Source organism: Chiloscyllium plagiosum, chromosome 2 (genome assembly GCF_004010195.1).
Source record: "Chiloscyllium plagiosum isolate BGI_BamShark_2017 chromosome 2, ASM401019v2, whole genome shotgun sequence".
NCBI classification, from domain to species: Eukaryota; Metazoa; Chordata; class Chondrichthyes; order Orectolobiformes; family Hemiscylliidae; genus Chiloscyllium; species Chiloscyllium plagiosum.
This window is the reverse complement of record NC_057711.1, coordinates 26,913,642-26,936,456: the sequence shown is the minus strand read 5'-3', so window position 1 is coordinate 26,936,456 and position 22,815 is coordinate 26,913,642. Positions and strand designations below refer to the sequence as shown.

General features: G+C 42.3%; 2 protein-coding genes across 3 annotated transcripts in view; both read left to right on the top strand.

The window, feature by feature from the left end:
* pdlim3b (PDZ and LIM domain 3b) overlaps positions 1 to 16,614 on the top strand; it is a 107,113-nt gene extending 90,499 nt beyond the window's left edge. For both annotated transcript variants that reach the window (XM_043706005.1, XM_043705997.1), the window contains exons 5-7: positions 13,367 to 13,500; positions 14,074 to 14,185; positions 16,029 to 16,614. In XM_043706005.1, the coding sequence (XP_043561940.1) occupies positions 13,367 to 13,500; positions 14,074 to 14,185; positions 16,029 to 16,224 (442 nt within the window). In that variant the 3' untranslated portion in view covers positions 16,225 to 16,614. The remainder of the gene's footprint in view (positions 1 to 13,366; positions 13,501 to 14,073; positions 14,186 to 16,028) is intronic.
* A 1,582-nt stretch (positions 16,615 to 18,196) lies between these two features.
* The window catches only part of LOC122556147 (coiled-coil domain-containing protein 110-like), a 24,034-nt gene continuing 19,415 nt past the window's right edge, over positions 18,197 to 22,815 (top strand). Inside the window, exons 1-2 of the mRNA XM_043702651.1 lie at positions 18,197 to 18,407; positions 20,305 to 20,367. Of these exons, the coding sequence (XP_043558586.1) occupies positions 18,197 to 18,407; positions 20,305 to 20,367 (274 nt within the window). The remainder of the gene's footprint in view (positions 18,408 to 20,304; positions 20,368 to 22,815) is intronic.

Below are 22,815 nucleotides of genomic sequence, written 5' to 3'. Positions count from 1 at the left end.
CCATCTAAAAGATGCACTGCAGAAATTCATCAAAGCTTCTTACTTTCCACCCATACAAACAGTACCATCTAGGAGGACATGGGCAGCAGTTACGTGAACACCACCATCTTCAAGATTCCCCCCCCAAGCCATTTACCATCTTGATTTGGAATTATATAGCTGTTCCTTCAGTGCCGCTGGGTCAAAATCCTGGAAATGCCTTCTTTATGGGCCTGTCTAAACCAAATGAACTGCAGCAGTTCAAAAAGGTAGCTCAGCATAACCTTCTCAAGGGAAATTAGGAATGGCCAATAAATGCTGACCCCAGTCATTGATTCCTATTTTCCATGAATGAATAAAAATGTATGAAGATAAAACCTGTGATTAGATTAATATTGTACTTATAAAATGTCTGAAAAATTATATAGTGCCTTTGTAAGCCTACATCTGCAACAATACATGCAGAAAGTTATTGCGCCAGTATAGAACACTAACCTACTGTACAAATTAAACAGTACATCTAAATACTTACAACCATAAATTTGCTACAGCATTAATTATACAGTATATTCATTAACATTCTGTAAATTAAATAGTGCCTTCATTAACTTGCTATTGCGTTAATTGCATTATATGCTCATTCATTTACTGTAAATTAATCGCACAGCGCATTCATTGACTTAGCACCTTACTAACATAATTGGAAAACGTATTGTACCAATGTTAGTTAAATATTAACTTGAAATAATTAAAAAGATAAGCATTTTAAAAATCTTTCACTTTACAAGCTTTCAAAAATGCATAGTGACTCAATAAAACTCCAGATTTCCTTACACATTGAATCAACATATTTTCCCCACAAATAGGATAAACAGTGATTGCTTAAATCATTACGATAGAAACCTTGAAAAACATGTATATTTTTCTATAACCTACACACCTTTGGAAATCACTAAGTAAAATCTATGCATGTAGGGCAGCAATATGCTTTGCATTGAATCCTTAAGCTGCTGCACTGAAATGTAGTTGATAAGAAAAATGGATTATTGCATTGCGTACAATCCTATCTTAATCGCTGAAGAAATATTATTGGACTCTAATAATGTTTGAACATTTGCTATACTGTTTCAGAGGTCTTAATTGTCTGGAAATGTCACGGTTTTGTTGTAGAGGAGACAATTGCACAATTTAACGAAAGCCTAATCTTTAAAGCTCCATTATTTCATTTCCACTGTTCAAAATTAATCTACTTCAAAACTAAACATTTCACTTAGCAGGAGGAGTTTAGAACTGGCTGTGCCAACTGGATGTTATTGGGTTGTCATCATCAGGTGCATTTCATTGAATGGTTTGTTTAGTTAAAAGTTTTCCCCAATTATGAGGGACAGGGATTCTGCAAGTTCAATTTTTTGTGATTCTACAATATGCAACTTTATGAGACCATAGCAATTCTGCAGTTTGATGCTACATATTAAAATAATGCATTTGATCATCATAGGAACAATTGTTGGCCATTTGGTCCATCAAGTTCATTCCACTATTTAATGATTTTATAGCCGATCTGATAACTCTCGACTACATTTTCTTGCTTTATTCCCTTAACCCTTGATTCTCTTACTCATTAAAAATCTGTCTATTTCAGTCTTGAACATATTGAATGACCCAAGTTCTACAGCACTTTATGGTAACAAATTTTACAGATTGACTACCCTTTGAGAGATGAAATTCCTCCTCTTCTCTGCCTTACATTAGTGCTCTTTAATCTAACATGATGTCCTGTTGTCCTAGACTCTCCTACAAGGGAAAACAACCTTTCTGCTTCAACCCTGAGTATAAGCCCAACTACCCATTCCTTCCTCATAAGAAAATCCTTCCAAACCCAGAATCGTGAGCCTTTTCTGGATTGCCTTCAATGCCAATGTATCTTACATTAGATGAGGAGGTCAAAACTATTCACAGTATTCCAGATGTGCTCTGACAAGTGCCTTGTATAATTTTAGTAAGACCCCCTTTTGTTATGCACCACGCTCTTTGCAAGAAAGGCTGACAGTTCATTTGTCGTTCTTAATACTTGCTGAACTTGTATGCTTGGTTTTGTGATTCTTACATGAGGGGTCCCAAATACCTCTCTGCTGCAGCTTTTTGCAGTCTTTCTGCATTTAAGTAATATTCAGCTGTTTTATTTTTCTCCCAAAATGTGTAACCTCACATTTTTACCACATTATGTTCCATCTGTCATTCACTTGACCTGTGTATATCACTTCTACTTCTATAATTCATTTCCATCATCCAAGTCATGGATATATATTGTAAATAATTGCGGCCCCAGCACTGGTCCCTGTAGCACAGCACTTGTAATAGATTGCCATCCTGATAATGTTCCCCAATCATAAGTCTCAGTCTTCTATTAGTTACCAATCCTCAATCCATGCTAATGTATTAACCTGACATCATGTGCTCTTCCATTATTAAGTACTTTAATGTGTGGTACCTTAACAAAGCCTTTTGGAATTCCAAGTATATCACATCTATTGGCTCCCTTTTATCTGTCCTGCTTAGTCTTTCCTCAAAGAATTCTAACTCAGAGAGACCTTTTGGATGGGAGAGTGGAGAATTTTAACTCCAAAAAAGGCAGATTTCAGTCCGGTGAGGTGGTGAAATATTAAGATTTTGAATCCTGGCCTGATCCACTTCCAACCTGCCCACTTCTGATTTTACCAGATGTAGACAGAACTGGACAGGAAACAAATCTCCCCCAGAGTGTGGGATGGAACACTTTATAATGAGGCAAAGTGCCTCATTTTTACTCAGATTTTGAAACATAGCTTGGGCCTTGGGACGACTGGCAGCTGATTAAAGATGAGGAGCTTGCTGGATCAGGAGGTAAGTCCCTTTCCACTCACCTGTTGGATTCAGCCAGTCCCCAGAGTTCAGACAACCCAATCCCGAAAACTGTTCCAGTCTTTCTCCACTATGCTTGCAGTTCCTCCACCTCACCCCGAAGAGATTTCAGATGTTCTCCGCTAAAGTGTTGATCCCGATCACCCAGGATCTCCCAGTTCCTTCCCATTTCTCAGGCTTCTGATCTTCCCTCTTTGCAGGAATTCCCCATCCACCTCCATCGCCTTGTTGGCTGGGACAATGCATGCTGAGAATCAATTCCAGATCCATCGCCATGGATTAGCTCTCCCATTTCTTGAATTTGGCCACCATCCCACACCCAGCTGCGTGCTGCAGCCTCAACCAGGCTGCCTCCTACCAAATAGATTTGAGGCACAGAATCTATCAGGGCCTCACACATATGTTGAAACTGTGGAGTTAAAACATTAAGGGAAGCTCAGATTTCCTGCATCTAGAGAATCAAGGAAGTTAACAATCCCTCTCCCCCTTAGCTATCTAAAATAATCACACATGTATCTGTGTATATTAAAGCAAGAACTGTGTAACAGTCTATTTTGGCATATTTTAAGTAACCTGTTGAAAGATCAACATGTGGTTTTAAATTCACACTTGGGGAAAGAGTGTTGGACAATTCTGCTGTTCAATTATTGCAGGTAGCAAACTTAAAGAACAGTTTTACTTCCTTCGGCAATCCAAATGGTGTGACAGGTTTTCAGAGTTAGACTTCTGCAGTTGGAAAAATGGTATATGTTTTTACAGGACCATAACAGCACAAATTTGAGATATATAAAAACAGAGATGGTTGTGTAGGGTAAAACGTTCATCACATCAATAACTGGAGTCCAGTGGGATATCTTGTCCCATGACAAGGATTGTTGTTCTGGGAGTCCCGAATGCCATTAGAGGTTTCCTTTCCACATTGGAGTAATAACTGATACCTGCTCAGAAATACTCCTCCCTAGCAAAATGGAATTTCAGTGCATGATTAGATTTGATTTGATTCGATTCCCTACAGTGCGGAAACAGGCCTTTCTTCCCAACAAGTCCACACCAACCCTCTGAAGGGTAACCCACTCAGACCCATTTCCCTCTGACTAATGCACCGAACACTAGGTTAGTGTGTAACACTATGGACAACTTAGCATGGCCGATCCACCTGACCTGCACATCTTTGGAGTGTGGGAGGAAACCGGAGGAAACCCACGCAGACACGGGGAGAATGTGCAAGCTCCATACAGACAGTTGCCTGAGATTGGAATCGAACCTGGGATCCTGGTGCTGTGAGACAGCAATGCTAACCATTGAGCCACATGGCATGTGCTGCCCCACATGCCATGCATGTGAAAACAGATTTAAAATGTATACATTTTACCTTATGTAACTACTAATTTCTATCCAATTTATATTACATAAAAACAAAAACTTAATTGGCTTTTGAAATAGTAACGGCAGCATTCCTTATTGTGATGCAACAATTTTGGGAGTCTGCATATGTGCAGTTAGGCTGAAGTCCTGCAGTTGCTGACAGTGATTCTGCACTACTCCATAGATGTGCTCTTTAGGTCCCACTGGACTGCATTTTCAGAGCCATTAGGGAACTGACAAAATACCCAAGTACAGACTGTTAATCTTTCTGTAAAAAAACTATTTTAAACACTATTTTTAGCTTTGGTTTATAATATTTTGGCTTTGATTTTAATCTAAACTATGTAATTTAAATTCTGAAATTGTGTATGATATTAAAAGCCAAACATAAAATGTTTTAAATTTCCAGGTTTGCTGTCTATGTGAATACTGTAATATGATTGGCTGTTCTACCCTGCTTCTGACATCACAGATGTTAGACAGCTGTAGGTGACCTTGATGTGATATAGGTTTAAATTGCCATTGGGGAAAGGAAATCCACTCTGCAGAGATCATTGAACCATTCTGGGTTCAAGGTTATTTCACCGGTAACCACAGAATCTCGAGGAACCTCGATTATTCGAACAAGATGGACGGGCAGTATTTCATTCGGATAATTGATTATTCAGATAGTCGATTTGACCATGAACATATATTGATCTAACGCTGTGCTCTACCGGAGAGTTGTTTTTATATCTATAATTTTGGTGAGCCTGCTATTTAAATAAACTAATCTCTGCATTCTGCAAATTGCAGGTAAAACTGAGAAGGACCAAACCCATACCAAACATAAATATATGAAATCCTAGTATTAAACAAGGTCCCAAACAGCTTCTACAATCACAAGAGCATTTGTCAGTTTCTGCTGAACTTAGTGCCGCAATAGAAAGACAGAAGCATTGCCTCACGCATGTGTTAAATTTCTCAGCCAGTCTTTTCATGAACGGCCCAGTTAAGTGACGGGAATAAAGCACTTACTTTTGCAAAGGGCTGTGTAACTAACCTTTACGTCAAAAACATCCAGTCGCTGTTGCTTGTGGTGCTTGTGTTTCTTTGTTTTTGCCAGCGTTTTCACATGTTTTTCAATACAGGTAGTCCGAATTCACTTACCTCTTTGATGTAACATTTTTACAGCACCTTGAGACCTTGTTCGAAAAATTGAAAATTCAGATAATTGATATTCGGATAATTGATATTCGGGTAATTGAGGTTCTGCTGTACTTGTACCCAAATGTATGATTAGTGATAATTAGAAAGTGATGATTTTTCCCCTATCAGTTCTCATTTAACTGTGATGTAGTTTGTAAATTTGATAAGCACTATTATTATATCTGCTCTGGAGTCTGGAGTCTCACTAGAGAGAAGTGCAGTGTTATCTGATACAGAGAAGTAGAAGGTAAGAAACACTGGCTGAAGTTCGAATTGGTGGATAATTGGAACACGACTGGAGAAATGCATTTTGGTATGAACCTGCACACACCTGGATTGAGTGCTTCATAACATCCATGGATGCCTTCATCAACAAAAAATGTTTCCTCTTAAGAATTTGCTAATTTCACCTTTGTAGGGGAATACTTGTGTTTGAGATAATGACACAGGCATTTCTGTAACATCACCTGGTAAATAAGATACATTTTCTTGCTTGTTCTTCTTCAATAATATTACTGTTGTTCTGTTCTTCTCACCATACAGTATCCTTTGTAATTTGGTTTCGTTATGTGATCCTCAGTAGATGATCAAGCTTCCATTGTAGCTGGGAAGACAATAGTGTAGCACTCCTTCTGAGGCTGGTACAATTGACCCATGTTTATTGACAGCCTGATATAATTTGGCCTCAATATCACTCTCATGTTGAATGTTTCAATTCAGGATTAGGTATTCTCAGTTTGTCTTGCCCATGCAGCTGAATTCTGAAGGTAATGCTGCTGTAACACTGTGTGCCAGGTTATTGCTGTTGGTATGACAAGTTGCTTTCCTCGTGGAAGGTAATTGAAGTTAAACTGTGAAATGTACAATATGGAAGTTCATCTTCTCTTCCATAACTGCCCTCAAAAGACTTTACTGGGATCTTATGAAGGTAACAGGAGTGTTAACTGCCAGGTTTTCTGTGTCCCCATCTTCAAACCTAAAGGTTGGAGCAATACGTTTAGCCCTGTGTCAGAGTTATATTGCTGAAAATGCCAGATCATTTCTTGTTAACTGTAGGTTTACAAGTAACTTCCATTTTACATAATTTAAACTGGAAGTATATATAAACATTCATTTTCCAAGAAATCTTCTACACCTGGAAAGCAAGGTTGTTAATACAGCTATTATACCCTGCACTAAAATGTCTTAGTTAGCATACAGAAAACCACATACTTCACGCAAGCAACCCTTGCATACCAATTCTTTGTTTTTTCTCCCTATCATGCAGCATCATTCAATCCAGGCTCTACTTCCTGGTCTCTTACACAAGCAAATTCTCACAATTAAATTCTTAATTCTGTTACCGTGCTTTATCTCCCCAACTCTTCACATACAATTTGGGCTCTGAGCAATGTCTTCATCACTGTTTTAATAGCAGTAAAACATAGTTCATTCCTAGACGTGACAGTTGAACATACAGTTAAACAAAGAGCTTCAAACCAGCATCTACAGAAAAACAACAAACAGAGACTAAATACTTAACTTCAGAAGCAATCACCTCAACACCCACAGCCGGAGCTGCATCAAGACATTATTTCAACGAGCTACACCACACTGCAGCACCCAAGAACTACAAAAAGCAGAAAACAAATCTATACAACGTTTTCAAGAAAAATGGATATCCAATAAACATAATCTGCCGATTCCTCAGGAAAAAACCCAAACAAGCAGACACAACACAACCAAAAATTATAGCCCCATTACCTTACATCAAAAACATATAAGAAAGATCTTCCAGACTACTCAGACCCCTTGGCATCATGGTAGCCCCCAAACCTACCAACACACTTAAACAGCGACTAATGAACCTAAAGGATCCATTAGATACTAACAGCAAAACTAATGTCATTTACAAGATACCATGCAAGAACTGTAAAAAATACTACATTAGACAAACTACCAGGAAACTTGCCACCAGGATACATGAACACCAACTGGCCACCAAAAAACATGATCCACCCTCACTAGTTTCTATACATACAGACAAAAAAGGACATCACCTTGACTTGGATAACACATACATCCTAGGACAGGCGAAACAAAGACAATCACGATAATTCTTAGAGGCATGCCATACTAACCAGAATTCCATCAATAAACACATCGACTTAGATCCTATCTACCTTCCCTTGAAACAAAAACGGAAATGACATCACCCACCTTAAGAAACCAAGACCTATAAACAGAGAGGTGGGCCATACCACCAGCACTTCACTGGAAAATCTGACTGATGATGTTACCTAGTCATGGTGACGAAACATCTGAAAACAAACCTTCAAGCTCAGCGAGCTTACTTACAGACTTATCATCGACCTGAGCTACAATTTCAATCACCTGGGCCAAGAAATTTCAAAACTAAAATGTTGTGTTATTTTAAGTTTTCACACTGTTGTGTAGTTCAGCAATGAGATAATGGTGAACCTTTGTAGAACCGTAGGGCAGCACGGAGGCTCAGTGGTTAGCACTGCACCAGGGACCCGGGTTTGATTCCCACCTCAGGCGACTGTCTGTGTGGAGTTTGCACATTCTACGTGTGTTCCAGTTTCCTCTCACAATCGAAGGATGTGCAGGTCAGGTGAATTGGCCATGCTAAATTGCCCATAGTGTCAGGTGCATTAGTCAGGGATAAACATAGGATAGGGGAATGGGTCTTGGTGGGTTGCTCTTTGGAGGGTCGGTGTGGACTTGTTGGGTCGAAGGGCCTGTTTCCATACTTTCAGGAAACTAATCTAATCTAAAAAACCCTAAATAAGCAGTCTGCCCACTATTGGGATCCACGTTACAGAAAATACATTGAGACCTGAGGAAGGATAAAGGACAAGTGAAGTAGGCTGCTGCCTATTATACAAAGAGGATAATGCAGAGTATGGGTGATATAATATCATTATTTTATACTTATAAAGAATGGGACAGCTTGTTTTTAATATTAAAGGGACAAAGCATGAGGGCCAATAGGTAGAAGATCAAATGTAAGATATTTACAAACAAGACAGGGAAAAATGTCTTCACAGAGAGAATTGTGAGGTTGGAGAATTCACTTCAGCCTTGCTGGTTGAGGCAGAGATTATGACATCATTCAAGGTTACTTTTGATAGCCTGGATAAAGGACACAACACCAGGTTATAGTCCAACAGGTTTAATTGGAATTGTGCTTCCAATTAAACCTGTTGGAGTATAGCCTGGTGTTATGTGATTTTTAACTTTGTACACCCCAGTCCAACACCGGCATCTCCAAATCCTGGATAAAGGAATAAGTGTTGGGGGATAAAGGAGCAATTGTGTTTGGAACTGTTTGCTCATCTACAGGTTAAAACCTGATATAAATTGGTTGGGCTTAGTAAAGCTTTTTCCTGTTGTAGCTGATGAGCTGTGAGAAGCTGCTAGTGTGTTCTAAAATGACTGCAGTAGCAGACACAATGAATGCACTCTGTATGTTGCAAATTTCCACACTCCAAGAAGAATGTAGTTTTCTCCTCTCTGGCAAAATCCTTCACATAAAGTAAATGTTTCAGAAATGTGTGCAAGCCAGTGAAGTCTCCATCCAGAGAATGCAGTTAGTAATATCAGGCAATCTTATATCAACCTTATATCAAAAAATATTCTTGTAGTATTAATAGTCTTCTGTTCCTTCTCTAAGTACCATCATAACTTAGCAATACTGAGAGAATAAATGACAACTTGATAATAGTTGGTATGAATATTGTACAATTAAGGGCATTGGAATAGAGGATGTGTTTGAAAGGGCAGTTGATCCACCACTACTGATAATTGTGCTTTTGAACAGGCATCATGAGTTCAGCTAAGCTACAGGTTACCCTTAGCTCATTGACTCAGTCATAGCTAACCTTCATTCTCTTCATATGCATTTCAAATGACAGAGTCACTCCTTTAATGGTTCAAGCACTTTTGTCACTATGGCTATAGGAACAGAACTCTCAAGCACATCTTACGTTAAGAAATAATATCGTAGAGCCACACAATTCCTACAGTTATGGAAGCAGGCCATTTGGCCCATCAAATCCAAGCCAACCCTCCAAAGAGCATCCCACCCAGTCACACACCCCTACCGCATACCTGGGTTTCCCATTGCCAATCCACCTAGCCTGCACATCCCTGGACAATTTAACAGGCCAATCTACCTAACCTGACCATCTTTGGATTGTGGAAGGAAACCCACACAGTCACAGGGAGAATATACATAGACAGTTACTTGAGGGAATCAACACAGGTCCCTGGCACTGTGAGGCAGCAGTGCTAACCACTGAGCCACCGTGCCACCCTAATAATCTGAGCTTGCTACATCACTGATATGCTACGAGCAGCAAATAGTGTGCAAGAAATTGGGTATGAGGCTTGTGGGTGATTGAAATAACTTTATAATGGTAAGAAGATATGTAATTATTGAGGACTTTAATTGCACTAAGGTTATATGGCAGTACCCTTCCACCTACACCCGCATCTGACTGGCTGAACTGGTCCTCACCCTCAACAACTTCTCCTTCCAATCTTCCCACTTCCTCCAAACCAAAGGGGTAGCCACGGGCATCCACATGGGACCCAGCTATGCCTGCCTGTTTGTCAGAAACGTGGAACAGTCTATCTTCCGCAGTTACACTGGCATCACCCCCCACCTGTTCCTCCGCTACATCGATGACTGAATCGGTGCCGCCTCATGCTCCCACGAGTTGAACAGTTCATCAACTTTACCAACACATTCCACCCCAGCCTCAAATTTGCCTGGACCATCTCAGACACCTCCCTCCCCTTTCTGGACCTCTCCATCACCATCTCCAGTGACCGACTAACCACAGACATCTACTACAAGCCCACCAAATCCCACAACTACCTAGACTACATCTCCTCCCACCCTACTTGCTGTAAAAATGCCACCCCTTATTCCCAATTCCTCTCACTCCGCCACATCTGTTCCCAGGATGACCAATTCCATCTCAGAAAGTCACAGATGGCCTCCTTCTTCCATGATTGCAACTTCCCTTCCCACGTGGTTGATGATGCCCTCCAGCACATCTCCTCCACTTCATGCACCACCGCAGTTGAACCCAACCCCTCCCAACGCAACAAGGATAGAACCCCCAGTCCTCACCTTGCACCCCACCAACCTTGCATAAATCGCATCATCCTCCGCCACATCCGCCACCTCCAAACGAATCCCACTACCAAAGATAAATTTCCCTCCCCACCCCTATCAACTTTTTGGAGAGACCATTCCCTCCATGACTCCCTCATCATGTCCACGCGCCCCCACCAGCCTACACCCCACTCCTGGCACCTTTGCCTGCCACCACAGGAAATGCAAAATCCGTGCCAACACCACTCCCCTCGCCTCTGTTCAAGGCCCCAAGGGATCCTTTCACATCCATCAGAAATTTACCTGTTCCCCTACCGATGTCATCTACTGCATTCGTTGCACCTGGTGTGGTCTCCTCTACATTGTGGAGACAGGACACCTTCTTGCAGATCATTTCAGAAAACATCTCTGAGACACCCGCACCCACCAACCCCACCGCCCCGTGGCTGAACACTTCAACTCCAACTCCCCGTCCGTCAAGGACATGCAGTCCTGGGCCTCCTCAAACGCCAAACCGTTACTACCTGATGCCTTGGAGGAAGACAGCCTCAAATTCCACTTTGGGACCCTGCAACCACACGGGATAAATGTGGATTTCAACAGCTTCCTCATTTCCCCTCCCCCACATTATCCCAGTCTCAAGCCTCCAACTCGGCACCACCCTCCGGACCTGTCCATCACTCCCTCCGTGACCTATCACCTTCTCCCTCACCTTCATCCACCTATTTTTCTGCTACCTTACCCCCCAATCCCCTCTCCCATTTATCACTCGGCCCCGGCCCACAAGTCTCATTCCTGATGACAGGCTTATGCCCGAAACGTCGATTCTCCTGCTCCTTAGATGCTGCCTGACCTACTGTGCTTTCCCAGCAACACAATCTCAACTCTGATCTCCAGCATCTGCAGTCTTCACTTTCTCCTTATATAGCAAATGCTTGTCATCAAAATTTGGAGCCCATCTCAAGGTGCAAGGAGAACTGTTCCACAGTGAGTCATATCTCCAACAAGAAAGAATGTCAAAGCAGAATACTGTAGATGCTGGATATCTGAAAATAATTCAAAAAGTCATGGAAATACCCAGCAGATCTAGTAGCCTCTGATATATAAAAAAACAAAGTGAACAATTGAAGTCTGTGGCCTTCCATCATAACCGCGAGAAGGTTTCGAGAACTTGGAAGGAAGGCTGGATGGGAAGAACAACAAATATGAAAGTCTGTGACAGGGTGGAGGGCTAGGGATAGGAAATGTCTGAAGCTTAAATCAATTAATTGCCATGAGGCCTAGTGCTGTCATCCAAAACTTGACTCATTACCTGTCACCAGACCAGTGCTATCCTTGAAGCTCAGTCATGCACCTGATCAAGTGTTTGTAATCTAGAAATGCCCTTTACTGTTCACTCAGATGGTTCCATCCTGAAATTCCATAGACTAAAGATTATTTAAATAACAAATTCCATGATAAATATATATGAAGTCATACAAAGTAAAACTCTGAAAAATAATTAAATGTATATGAAGTTTGAAAGGATAGAATGATCGAAGATTGGAAGGACAGCAAAAAGATTCAAATATTGAGGGAGGATTATGTTCAGTGTTTGGCATCTTACTCTATGAATTTCAGCAGCTACTGCATTGTCGGCTCTGTTGCGTCTGCTCTGAAATTCTTCTCTGGCCTTTCAGACAGATGGAATTGGGCTTTGGTCTTAGCGCAAGCCTGACAATAGTTAATCAACTGTTTGTTGAATGCACCACACTCTATATCCAACTGCTATTAGTAGCAAAGTGTTAAACTGACTATTCATCTCTGACTATCCATCCCCACCCCCATTCACCTATTGTACTCTATACTACTTTCTACCCACCCCCACCCCCACCCCCCTCTCATTTATCTCTCCACCCTGCAGACACCCTGCCTCTATTCCTGATGAAGGGCTTTTGCCCGAAACGTCGGTTTTCCTGCTCCTCGGATGCTGCCTGACCTGCTGTGCTTTTCCAGCACCACTCTAATCTAGAATCTGGTTTCCAGCATCTGCGGTCCTTGTTTTTACCTATTCGTTTTTGCCACCCCGCTAGTTTGTCTCAATGTGCATAGATTACCAATTTGCATTAACTGGCTGAAAACAATTGTTCGTTCAACCATTAAGATTTGTAAAGTGTAAAAGTCTTTATGTACATATGTTCACTGAAGTCAGAGCACCAATTTCACATTGGAATTGGATAAAGTAAAACTTAGGTTGTGAAGATTAAGAGTAGAACATAACATCTTCCCCGAGGCTCATTTAATTGTAGCGAGCTCACTTAACTGAATGGGAGTGGTGGTCTTCTTAATTCTCACTCAATTAGTGTGGGACAGGAAGGCTGAAGAACATTGTTTCTGTCCTAACACTAACCAAGGACCTTAATTGGACAATCATTGCCCACATTAGAGACTCATTAGAGACTGGCATTGATATTCACCTGGCTGCAGAAGGTGGCATGTGAGAAGCTCAAAATGAAATCTGTGCCAGGGTTCCTTGTGCACTTCCAGAAAGGTCACTTGTTCAAACAAGTGCCTCTGATGATGTGGCAGCTTTGGGGGCTGGGATTTCTGTTCCTGGGTTTCATAATCACTTGGGAGGCTTGTTACACAGGGCTCTTACTGGCTCACTAGTGGGTGAGCAAGATATCAGTCGACTCCATCTAATGCTGCCCTACGCAACTGCCAAGTATTATTAGAGTCTGGAATATTATCTGTATTAGAAGTTACTGCATGCATCTTCAAAAAGAAAATTCCATCTGCTTACTGTAAGCTACTATGTCCATACAGAGTTGAACCAGCACCAGGAGTTGAAAACTCAGCAGTCTACAAGATGCTACACAGCAACCAGGAGGAAAAGAGTGAGCCGAGACAATCTGGGTCCTTCCGTGCAATCCAGGATTACCTGGAAGCAGATGAAAGTGGTGAGGATCACTGGCTTTCTGTCTTTACCACTGGGAAGCAAAATAAACCATTTAGACACTTGTCAGATCCAATTGTGAAAAGTCATTACATGATATTATACATGTTTAATTACCAGATTTGGGAACATGTTCCAGTGTTGAGTATTGATTTATTTGTGACATCGGTGGATTAAAGGATACTCGGGTTGAAGAGATGAATCAGTGCTGGAGAGTGGGGAAATGGCTGTTCCTGCTTAGGTTTAATGAAACTAGAGGGAATGGTGGCAGTAACTCATAGGATAAACCTGGATGTGGACTGCAGTGGTTCAAGAAGGCAGCTCAGCATCATCTTGTCATGGGAAACTAGGGACAGACAATGCTGGTCAACTCGGGATGCCCATGTCCCAGGAGGGAATAAAAAATTTACAGATAGATTACAACCCATCACTTTGTTTATATACCAAGCAAAGGCACCAGGCAGATTAGACAATGGTATTTGCTGAATTTCCCGCTGTTAACAGATAGGTCAACGCTGACTACTTCAAATTCGAAATCATTTTTAACCACCGTTTATCTTCCTGCAAAATGTTCAAGGTACCCGGCCTGTGGTGACTCGAAGTGTGAGGGCTCCAGTGACAAAAGTTGGTGCTTCCACAGGAAGTGTTCAGAAGCTGCCACTCTGTGACAAGTGTGGAAATGGAATAGTGTAAGTTTAAAAACAATGGGGTGATTGCAATATCGGCTTAATGAATCCTGTCAGAAAACAGGGTTTAAGATCTTCTTACTTGTCAGTGTGACTATTTCTGACTAATGCAGAAGTTGAAACTCAATGAAATGTTTTCAGCTGTTAGCATCATAGCTGAGGACCATGGATAGGGGCAGGGGTGGGGATGGGGGGTAATGGTTGGGAGCAGGACTGTGTATCCATCCTGTCTCTTCTTAGTTTAATAATATTCTTTTTTCTAACAATCTGGCTTTGTGAACAATACTACCATGATGCTGTGAATTAACCCACTGCCCTTTCCACTCTGAGACCCCACGCCAATCCATCTAAGCCTCATGGGATGAGTGTCAGTTTTAGGCGAACCTCCTTTACTAGGATTGAGATTTGGATGTTTGCATTTCTGGAGAGAGGCTCAATTAACTTAATATTCATGGCGCCCACTGATATACACACACAAATTAAGTCATTCAACCTAAAGGAAGGCACATTTTTCAGTTCCTTGAATTGGATTATTATAAAGCAGTCATGTAATGGTGCAGATTTCTACACTATAAAGTATTGAGCACTATTAATCTTAATAGAGACTAACCTCCACATAAGAAGGGAAGCTTAACTTTCTGTGGTTTAACACACAGACTGTGGGGGTAGGTGGGGGAGCAGAGGAAATCTTCCTCTGCCTGCTGTGTCTGTATAAACCTATTTAGGCCAAAAAAGTTGCAATTTTATTACGCATTGTGCAAATGGCGAATTCTTCTCTGTGACTGGAGCTTCTAAAATGAACACTGTATCGGTTTACTTGTGAGGTGCTGTTCCAGATATGTCAATAGCTAAAAAAATCCAACAATGGCCCACCTTCTTCAAAGGGGCATCAGCAATTGTTTTGTAAACCGATCTTGGGACATAAATAAAACATGAACGCTTTGGTTCTTCCCTCTTCTCCCCAGTGAAGACAATGTCTTGGAAATCCTGGTCAGTGGTTTGGAGGAGTGGTGTGGAAGAGGCCATAGGGAATGATAGTCCAACATGACAGGGTCTGGGGCTGTTCCTGGAGCAGCAGATATCATTTCAGCCCATTCCTGTAATGTCTTGGTTGAACATTAAGGTGTCTACTGTTGGTATGACTGGGTTATTCTGGAAATTTCACCTTGCTTAGCTTCCGAACGCCCAGTGAAACCAACGTTGGCGAAGACCAGGCACCAGATTCAATCTAAGTTTCTTAGGTCCCTAAAGGTAATCAACCCTAAGAATTCCTGTCAGAATTCGCCTGTGAGTAATGAAGATTATTCATCCTTTTTATAAGCCAGGTGCCTACTACTGGGAGGCAGGGCGCTACTCCCAAATCTTCATCAGAACAAGTGTCTCTGCTGCACAAGGTTGGATTTCACAGGGTTGGTGGAGAAGGAAGGGGGGGGGGGGAAGGTGAGTCAGAAGGGGTCCTCTTTAAAAGGTAAAAAAGATAAACTTCAAAGAAAATTTCAGTACATCTTTGAATATATCTGATCCTCAAAACCCTACCCCTCTTCTCCATTAAATATTTAAAAGGATAACTGGCTACCATTGTCCTGCTCATATTCCAACTCCAATGACCAAGTCTTTAGACCCTGATTATTTTGAGTAGCCATTTTCACTCCAGCATCCTGACCGACTGAGTGTCAGCTGATTTGATGGTAAGTGAGCCACACTTTCTAAATGAACGTGGGACCTGATTTCAGGTTCCAGTCTATCCATATCACCCCTGCTTGCATTGCTTTCAGTGTTGAAATCATAAAACAGTCCACAAGCTTGCATTCTAACTGAATTATTGTAAAATATCTCTCACACACAGTGGCACTGTAGTGAAGGCCCGTGACAAGTATCGACACCCGGAATGCTTTGTTTGTTCCGACTGTGGCATGAACCTCAAGCAGAAAGGTTACTTTTTCATAGAGGGACAACTGTACTGTGAAGCCCATGCAAGAGCAAGAACAAAGCCACCCGAGGGATGTGACGCTGTCCCCGTTTATCAGAATATGAAGGCTTAACTTTCCTGTGGAGATTTGAAAGAAAATAACAGATCGGATCCATTTATATGAGAAGCCTGCCTTGTCACTGTTATGCTGCATCTCAAAATCTGGTTAATCTTTAAAAGTACAAGCAGTTTCCCATTGCAAGATATATTTAGAGAACGCACTTGTTCAGTTATCCATGTTAGCAGACTGCTACGTGTAAACCTTGCAGAAAGCCACATAACTCTATGCACTGGCACAATGATGCAACTAATTATTTAAACAGTGTGGTTTATATAATCATGTTTGTAAGAGCAGTAAAATCAATGCATTGTTAAAACACATTGTACTATGACTGCTAATGTAAGATCCCGAGTAACCAGGCCTCTAGTTATTTGAAATATACATTAAACTAATGTTGTGGCAGACATGCATCATATTTTAATGATAATTATGAAACCCTTGGGTCGTATTTTTACTGGCTTGGTGCACAGGAAGTGATTCAATCAGAGAGGTGTGGTGAACCTACAATCTGGGATTATCTCAAAGGCGCTGGAGCTCTGATATCACTGATCAGTTCCCCCACCTGGAAGCATTTGTGTTCAGTCGCCCTGTTTTTGGTTATGTCAGTCTGTTCACTATTGATGTTCTCTGTGCGTGTTTAGTTATATCTGGGCATGTACTTGAAGCAAAAGCAATATAGAAAGATAGAAAGTAGGCACAGGAGTAGGCCATTCAGCCCTTCAAGCCTGCACCACCATTCAATATGATCACGGCTGATCATGCTATTTCAGTATCCCACTCCCACTTTCTCTTCATACCCTTTGATCCCTTTAGCTGCAAAGGCCCTCTTGAATTTATCTAACAAACTGACCCCAATAGCTTTCTAGTAGAGAATTCCACAGAAGGTCACTACTCTCTGAGTGAAGAAATTCTTCCTCATCTCAGTCCTAAATGACTTATCCCTTATTCTTAGACAATGACCCCTCATTCTGGATTTCCCCAACATCATGAACATTCTTCCCACAGCCAACCTGTCCGGTCCATCAGGATTTTATATGTTCCTATGAGATCCCTGTAAACAATCTGTAGTAAGAGCTGAAAGCTGGAATGAGAAGGATGTCTTCCATGTTTTAAAGTCACTGTGAATAAAACCTGCCACACCTGAGATACAAGTTTGATCTCTGTATGGGTCTAAATCTAAGATATACAACAGAAGCCATAGCTGACTGATAGCTGAGTGTCCAGTCAGGCTAAAAAGCTATTCACTGACACCAACGATGTGTGGAGTTGGGTGGAGTCAGTTGGAGAGAGGAAGCACAATCTGGGGGAAAGCTGACAGAAAGTGAGTAGTGGGTCATTTGGGATGGACAAGGGTTGAAGATCTGGGAGGTTATGGGGAAGGGAGAGAGAAAACAGGACCTATGCTAATGCAAAATACTGCAGATACTGGAAATCTGGAAAAGAGTCATGGGATGCAAAACATAAATTCTGTTTCTCTCTCCATATATGCCACCTGACCTGCTGAGTTTCTCCAGCAATTTCTGTTTTTATTTCAGGTATTGGGGTCTGATTGCTGAGTGGTGAAATTGGAGATGAGTGTAGTAGATTGGAGAGACTCCTCAGCCAGAGATCTGAGTCAGAAAGCCCTCGCCAACTGATTCCTCACCTCAATGAAGCTGCCAGATTCCCCATTCATTCAGGAAAACCTGGCCAAAGGAAATTTTAAAAGATTTTAAAGCTTCTTCGAGAGTCCTGCAGCCTTATCACAAAGCTAAACCTGAAATGGCTAAGCCTCAGGGAGATATTGCTTTAAGTACAGGGTATTGGACACATTGCTCTTTTGCAGAAGCTGAATTTAAAGACCATGGCATTAGCTCTAACCAGCAGCCACAGGGACAGAGGCATCACCACCAACCACTGCCATTTCCAGAAGCCCTATCCAATTGGATGTCCATCATGCAGACAGTTCATTTTCCTGGCATTGGGACGTCCATCACATTGAGAGATGGGATTCTGCGTCTGCCAGCTGCAGCCAATCCAAGGGCCAGCAGCTCCTCAACCTCAGCAGCGCCTCCAGGAGCAGTGGGCATTGTTGGTTCTGCAGCCAGTCCTGAATGGCAAAAGTGAAGGAGGACTTGAACTGGAGCTAATTGTATGGGGACCGCCAGCACAGTCAAGTTACCAGAGGAATCAGGGGCTCCTCATTGAGGACAAAAGTGGGCGGCACGGTGGCACAGTGGTTAGCACTGCTGCCTCACAGCACCTGAGACCCGGGTTCAATTCCTGCCTCAGGCGACTGACTGTGTGGAGTTTGCACGTTCTCCCCGTGTCTGCGTGGGTTTCCTCCGGGTGCTCCGGTTTCCTCCCACAGTCCAAAGATGTGCAGGTCAGGTGAATTGGCCATGCTAAATTGCCCGTAGTGTTAGGTAAGGGGTAAATGTAGGGGTATGGGTGGGTTGCGCTTCGGCGGGTTGGTGTGGACTTGTTGGCCGAAGGGCCTGTTTCCACACTGTAATGTGATCTAATCTAATCTAATGACAGGAGGGAATATGTTTCAGCAGGAGTGGAAGTCTGTTCATGAGCCACATGGTGCCCGAGCAGAGGCCCACAAACATTTCCTCCACGCCACCACCCCACACACCAACTCCACACAATGCCAGCCAGCTGTTACCATGCAGCCTCCCCACGGGGCATGGGTGGACCCCCATCTCATTAGTAAAACATTATAGGAGGCCCTTTAGTGTACAGAAATGAAGCAGTATGATACATCATTGGTGCAAGGGGGGCATTACTTTGACAGCTGGCATGAATCAGATTGGTGCCTACAGCACAATCCATCTGACATGGATTTCCACTTTTGCATACCTATGCTGGACCTGCCTTTGATGGGGAATCATAAATTCTGACAGTGCAGAAAGAGGTCACTCACCTATCAAGTCCACACCAACCCTCTGAAGACCATCCCCCCCAGACCCATCACATTCCTGTAACCCCGCATTTCCCACAGCCAATCCACCTAACCTGTACAAATGTGGACCCCATGGGCAATTTAACATGGTCAATCCACCTAACCTGCACATTATTAGACTGTATGAGGAAACCGGAGCACCATGCAAACTCCATACAGACAGTCATTCAAAGCTGGACTCAAACCTGGGTCTCTGGTGCTATGAGGCAGCAGTGCTAACCACTGAACCACCTGAAGAACTGAAGAAGATGAGATCACTTCTCAGCTTTCTTTATCCAAGAGAACAGAGAACCAGGTGATATCCTGATGTGGAAACCCACACACTTCTGGTATCATTATTGTAAATCTTCACTGTTCTCTTTATCCTTTATATCCTTTGGTGACCAGAACTGCACGCAGTCCTCTAGCCCACATTAGGTTTAAAGGGAATTTCCCCACTTCTCAATTCTTTCCCTTTTTAATAAAGCCTGGAGCTTGGTTTGCTTTTTTGCAGCCTTGCTAATCTGTGGAATAACTTTAAAAATATGAGGGTTTCCACTTAGGATTGAGATAGGAAGAAATTTTTGTTTGCTCTGAGGGAGGTGAATCTTTTGAAACCTCTGTTCCAGGTATGGAAGCTCAGTCTTTGAGTAAATTTAAAGCAGAAATTGATACATTTTTGCTGTTGATGAATGATGTAAAGGATTATGGGAATGGTGTGGGTAAAAGTCAGTAAGGTGTCCTCTAAAAGAGGGGATAGATAGGTTTGGAAGGATAAGGAAGTTGGTAGTGGTGCTGAGCTGGTACAAATGGAGGAGTTGAGCCCTGAGGGAAGATCAGCCTGTTCAATGATGGAGCAAGCTAGATGGGCTGAATACCTTACTCCAGGTTCAGTGTTCCTACATTCCTGTGATTTTTAATGTGATTTGCTGAAACTTTGCAATGAAGGCCATTGAACCAGAAGACGGAACTATGTAGATTTCCAAGTCTCCTTTCCCATGCAAAGTTTCAAAAAGAGTTAGCCAGTCCAGATGCCTTATTTCATTGGCTCCCAATTATGACATTCAGACTTAGCTCCTCCTACAACTTCCCCAACATTCTGGCCTCCCCTTGTCCCCCACCCAACCATAGCCCATCTATTGTAATTGGTTCTTCTTGCACTGCAGAACCTTATTTAAAAATGCATTCTAAACTGGCACAGGATGCAATGTTCAACTTCAAAACTGAAGGTAGGTTCTCAGCTAGTTTTTCCGAAGACATTTAACTGCCAGTATTCTGAGCTGGTGATCAAAGGAAGTCACAGAAGCTATAATATGACTTATCGCCCTTGAGGAGCTATATACAGAATATGATGTTCAAGTGTGACTACCGTACTCTAAAAATATAGGCAATGAGAATACAAGGGAGGGCAACAATATGACCATCAAATTAGAACAATAGGTGTGTATAAGCATAAACTGATTCTTATTAGAATTAGAAGTGGTAAAGGACGTGATTCAAGCTTTGTATCTTAAACCAGAAGGTTCACATCAAACCAACATGGACTAGCAATTGTTGTCAAAAGCAAAGTCATTGTAATCCTAGAGCATTTTAAAAAATGAATTCGGGGATGAAGGTGTTACTGGCTGGGCCAACAAATGTTATCGGTTCCTAATTACTCTTGAGAAGGTTGTGGTCAGTTGCATTCTTGAACGGCTGAGGTCTTCTTATAGGAGTAAACTTTTGGTGCCTTTGGAAGAGAGTTCCATGACTTTGACCCAGCAACACTAAAGAAATAGTGATATACTCCACAATAATATGGAAGATTGGTGCTTGAAACATGCTGCTTCCCCAGCCAAGCTCTTTCAGTACAGTTACAATACTGGCATCTATTCGACAATGAGGAAAATTACCTAGGTCTGTCCTACACGCAAAATGCAGGACAAATCCAAGCCAACTAATTACTGCCCTTTGTCTCGTCTTGATCTTCAGTAAAGTGATGGAAGGTGTCACCAACAGTGCTATCAAGCAGCCTCTGCTCAGTGATAATGTGCTCAGTGATGCTCAGAGTGTGTTCTGCCAGGGCCACCTAGCTCCTGACCTCATTACAGCTTTGGTTCAAACACGGACAAAAAGGGCTGAGTTCCAGAGTTGAGGTCAGACTGACTGCCCTTGAAATTAAGGCCATATTCAACCAAGTGTGGCATCAAGGAGCCCAAGTAAAACTGGAATCAGTGGGAAACATGGGGCAAACTCTCCCCTGGTTGGAGTCATACGTGGCACACAGGATGATGGTTGTGATGTCATACGTGGCACACAGGATGATGCTTGTGATTGTTGAATCTCAGTCATCTCAATTCCAGATAATCTCTGCAGGATTCCTTAAAGTAGTGTCTTAGGCACAACCACCTTCAATTGGTCCATCAATGACCTTCCCTTCATCATTAGGTCAGAAGGGCAGATGTTCCTGATCAATGCGTAATGTTCAGCACCATTCATGACTCCTCAGATACTGAAGTAGTCCCGTGTTCAAATGCAACAAGATCTGGACAATATCCAAGCATAGGCAAGTAACATTTGTGTCTTGCAAGTGCAAGGGTCACTTCCAAAAAGACAGAATGCAATCATCACCTTTTGACATTCAGTGGTTTCACCATCATTGAATGCCCCACTATCAACACCCTTAGGGGTTACATTGACCAGAAACTCAACTAGACTTACATATAAACACGATGGCTACAAGAGCAGGTTAGAGGCTAGGAATACTACAGTGAGTAACTCACTTTCTGACTCGCCAAAGCCTATACACTATCTACAAAGCACAGGTTAGGAATGTGATGGAATATGCCCCCACTTGCCTGGATGGGTTCAGCTCCAATAACACTCAAGAAACTTGGAACCATCAAGGACAAAGCAGCCCACTTGATTGGCACCACATCCACAAGCAGCCATTCCCTTCACCAGTGATAGAGTCATAGAATCATAGAGATATACAGCATGAAAACAGACCCTTCAGTCCAACCCGTCCATGCCGACCAGATATCCCAACCCAATCTAGTCCCACCTGCCAGCACCCGGCCCATATCCCTCCAAACCCTTCCTATTCATATATCCATCCAAATGCCTCTTAGATGTTGCAATTGTGCCAGCCTCCACCACATCCTCTGGCAGCTCATTCCATACACGTACCACCCTCTGTGTGAAAAAGTTGACCCTGAGGTCTCTTTTATAACTTTGCCCTCACACTCTAAACCTATGTCCTCTAGTTCTGGACTCCCCGACCCCAGGGAAAAGACTTTGTCTATTTATCCTATCCATGCCTCTCTTAATTTTGCAAATCTCTATAAGGTCATCCCTCAGCCCCCTGATGCTCCAGGGAAAACAGCCCTAGCCTGTTCAGTCTCTCCCTGTAGCTCAGATCCACCAACCCTGGCAACATCCTTGTAAATCTTTTCTGAACCCTTTCAAGTTTCACAACATCTTTCTGATAGGAAGGAAACTGGAATTGCACGCAATATTCCAACAGTGGCCTAACCAATGTCCTGTACAGCCACACCATGACCTCCTAACTCCTGTACTCAATACTCTGACCAATAAATGAAAGCATACCAAATGCCTTCTTCACAATCCTATCTACCTGCGACTCCACTTTCAAGGAGCTATGAATCTGCACTCCAAGGTCTCTTTGTTCAGCAACA